The sequence below is a fragment of the Tigriopus californicus genome, chromosome 3 (genome assembly GCF_007210705.1).
Source record: "Tigriopus californicus strain San Diego chromosome 3, Tcal_SD_v2.1, whole genome shotgun sequence".
Taxonomy (NCBI): domain Eukaryota; kingdom Metazoa; phylum Arthropoda; class Copepoda; order Harpacticoida; family Harpacticidae; genus Tigriopus; species Tigriopus californicus.
This window is the reverse complement of record NC_081442.1, coordinates 9,476,039-9,479,200: the sequence shown is the minus strand read 5'-3', so window position 1 is coordinate 9,479,200 and position 3,162 is coordinate 9,476,039. Positions and strand designations below refer to the sequence as shown.

Sequence of the window (3,162 nt, the reverse complement as noted above, 5' to 3'; positions counted from 1 at the left end):
AACGAGACACACTTCGAGAGATATTTTCGGATCGGGTGGCATTCAGAAGATTGTCCGCTTGGAGTTGTCGGGCCTCTTCGTCTGTGGTCGGATCCGGATTGCTACATGAAAACGAAAACCATCCATCATGAATTCCTCACTTGTCTATCTACAAGTGAGTGCGAACGCAACGGCCCACTTACCCTTCATTGACAATGTTTTCGACTCGGATCTGGACCAGATCGACCCCGTCTTCGTTGCATCCAGCCACCACAGCCGACCCTCCGGAGCTAAAATCATCCTCGTCGTCCTCATCATGCCCGCGACCAAATTGGCTGATGTTGATATCCATGCTCACGGCACGTTTGGGGACCCGTTTCTTCACTGGACGGGATCCTTTAGGTGCCGTGACTGAGATCCAATCGTCGTGCTTGATGAAGGCCTTCAGTGTATGTCCGAGGTACTTTTCGGCCTCGGATTGAAGCCGGATATCGATGAGCACTTCCAGCATGTTGACCATGGTCACGAAGGTCTTGGCCAAGAGCACGGTCGTTCCATGAGCCACTTGAATGCTCTTCTTCATCAAATACACAGGAGGCGTGTAGGAGGCCACGTTGAACACGAATCGGCAGGTTTTGTTGAACAATGAGAAGCGTTTGCTCGAATGCAAGAGCAAGTTCTCCGCTCGATTTCGGAACGATTCGAACGTATGGCTAATGGCTTGAGGGAGGGAGTCCTATGTAAGAGATCGATCGAAAGACACCGTCTGAATTGATCCTGTCATGCATTCAACTCGATTCGAACAGTTACCTCGAATTCATCGCAAGAGATTAAATCTTCGCAAGCGGTCATCTCCGAGCGAATAGTCAGACATTGCGTGCATTTGATGAAGCCTTCAGTCCTCAGGAACCGATGACCATCCTTGAAACCCGCCATGAGGATCTTGTTCAGCTCCTCCAAAGAGGGAGGATACATCACGTGCTTCAAGCGGATGGCATTGGCAAAGGTCACATCCGTACCTTGATCGCTGAAATGAAGCTGAAAAGAAGACCGTCCCATCGATTACGCACCAATTATGCTTAGATATCAATCTTGGAATAGCTGCAAAGAAACTTACCCTGTGCACGGGATAAGCTCTGACCTTCCCATCGTCCAAGGGACAAATGATGGCACTCCCAGCAAAGGGTGACACCGTGATGGTATTGTCAAAAATGTCGGGTAAGTTGCAAGAAAACCCGCCATCAATGATCCGGCAGCCTCGAAACACGGGCGGCATGGCTCCGGAGAATCCGGGAATGAATGCACTTGCTACGATGGCTTCGATGAGCTCATCTCGGCTCATATAGTTCTCGATCATGACGTTCTTTCCGTCCATGATCTTGGTGACCGACACGAACAGCTTTCCATTGGCTCGAATGTGAATGTCCTCCGGGAGGATTTGCCGTAGCTTCTCAAAGAGGACATCCGTGATGTTGTAGGAAGGGTTGAGGGCACCGCCAAAATGTCTGCGTGCTTCTCCAGCCACCTCCAATAGCGTGGTCACCATCTTGGCTGCAATCGAAGATGAGCATGATTCTACGTACATTTAAAGTGGAGAAAGTACGAGTATGTTGGCGGAAAAGAGAACCGTATCTTCTGAAAGAAGGGGCCAAGGCTGACATTTGATCAAGCCTACTGGGAAGAATCCAGTTTCTGTTTTGTCATGGGCTCATACATTCTAGACAGACTTTGTGCTGGCCAACTTGAAAAATTGAAGGCTTAGCTCAGACAGCAACATCATCATCATCATCATCATCATCATCATCATCATATCATCCTCATCGTCAGGATGAACAGTAATGTTTTGAACAAAGCGGAAGCGGTTGCAACAATCAGACATTGCTGTTTATCCTCGACCCCGTCTTGTCTCGCCAAAGTTTTACGTTATGTAGGTTCATGATCCTGTTATCGGTTGCAATTTCGCAATTTCAAATTTCATTCCAGACGTCATTAGCATTGTTTGGTCATTTATGTAATGCTTTTCAACATGATTTCTATAGTATGACTAATAAGATCATGAAGTCGCTAGGCAAAGGCTGACTGCGTGCAAATAACTTAAGCTAGATAGAAACGGAGAATTGCTCTTCAATTTGAGTTATGAACATGAGTTACCCTTTTGACCTGAGCACGATCTACAGCAACAAATGGGCATGGCGATTGTTATCACATGTAATTTCTTTGATTGGCTAATATCACGGGGTCAATCCGTCATCGTGTTGAAAATGGAAAGAAAACTCCATTTCGAGATGTGACCTCTTTTCCTAGGAGAAATTTGAGCTTGGTAACAATAAAGAGATTGGGTTCAAACGAAGTGTAAATATCAAACTCGAGAAAACAAGCCCCGATGTAGCTGTTTAGACCTTCAACCATTAGCATTAAAGTCAGATCTTATATGAAAATACATCGGGTGTACATTTTGACCTTCTCTCCCGATCGTCCAAACATACATTGTTCTAAGTACTTCGCACGAAATATCTCAGCATTTTCCAACATAACGGATTTCTATTGAAATAACACAGCTTCATGCTTGATTCCCCAAAAGCATCAAGGGATTCAAAAAGTACAGTTTGCCAAAGAAAAAAGTGAGGCTGAAGTACTTTCTTGTAGTCACGAATAACTCAAACTGGTCATGAATAGAAATCACTTACTGACAGGAATTCCAGCCACCAAGCCCGTGGCCGCTAATGCGCCCGCCGAAGCTCCACAGAGCTTGTCATACTGACAATCTGGCAGGAAGTGGCTGAAGGCCGCCGCCACGCCCAAATGATAGATCCCGAGAAATCCACATCCAGCGAAGGAAATGTTCAGATTCCGGGGGTCGTATTCCCGCTCCACATCCGCATCAGGTTCGGATTGGCAACCCAACACCGTGCAACTCCGATGCAGATCCATTTCCGGGCAGCATTGCGTCTTGTGATCCTCTTCTTGAGTGGGATCTGGACCCATTCCGTGCACTGCATGTTCCGGCTCTTGATGAACTAGTCCGCTCATGATGGCGAGCGAATCAGGGGTTGATCTCTTAAATTGAACAGAAGTCAATAATACTTGGTCATGAAGCGCGATATGGGGCGATGCTTTTGGCTCGAGAGGGATTGAACTACTGATGTCACTCACGGATGGTGTCCGCATCAGTGGCAGTCAAGC

General features: G+C 46.9%; 1 protein-coding gene across 1 annotated transcript in view; it reads right to left on the bottom strand.

Moving 5' to 3' along the window:
• LOC131878136 (uncharacterized) overlaps positions 1–3,162 on the bottom strand; it is a 4,636-nt gene extending 1,474 nt beyond the window's left edge. The window contains exons 1-6 of the mRNA XM_059224034.1: positions 3,133–3,162; positions 2,667–3,036; positions 1,097–1,530; positions 790–1,017; positions 183–715; positions 4–101 (exon numbers count right to left, since the gene is read on the bottom strand). Coding sequence (XP_059080017.1) covers positions 4–101; positions 183–715; positions 790–1,017; positions 1,097–1,530; positions 2,667–3,036; positions 3,133–3,147 — 1,678 coding nt within the window. The 5' untranslated portion in view covers positions 3,148–3,162. The remainder of the gene's footprint in view (positions 1–3; positions 102–182; positions 716–789; positions 1,018–1,096; positions 1,531–2,666; positions 3,037–3,132) is intronic.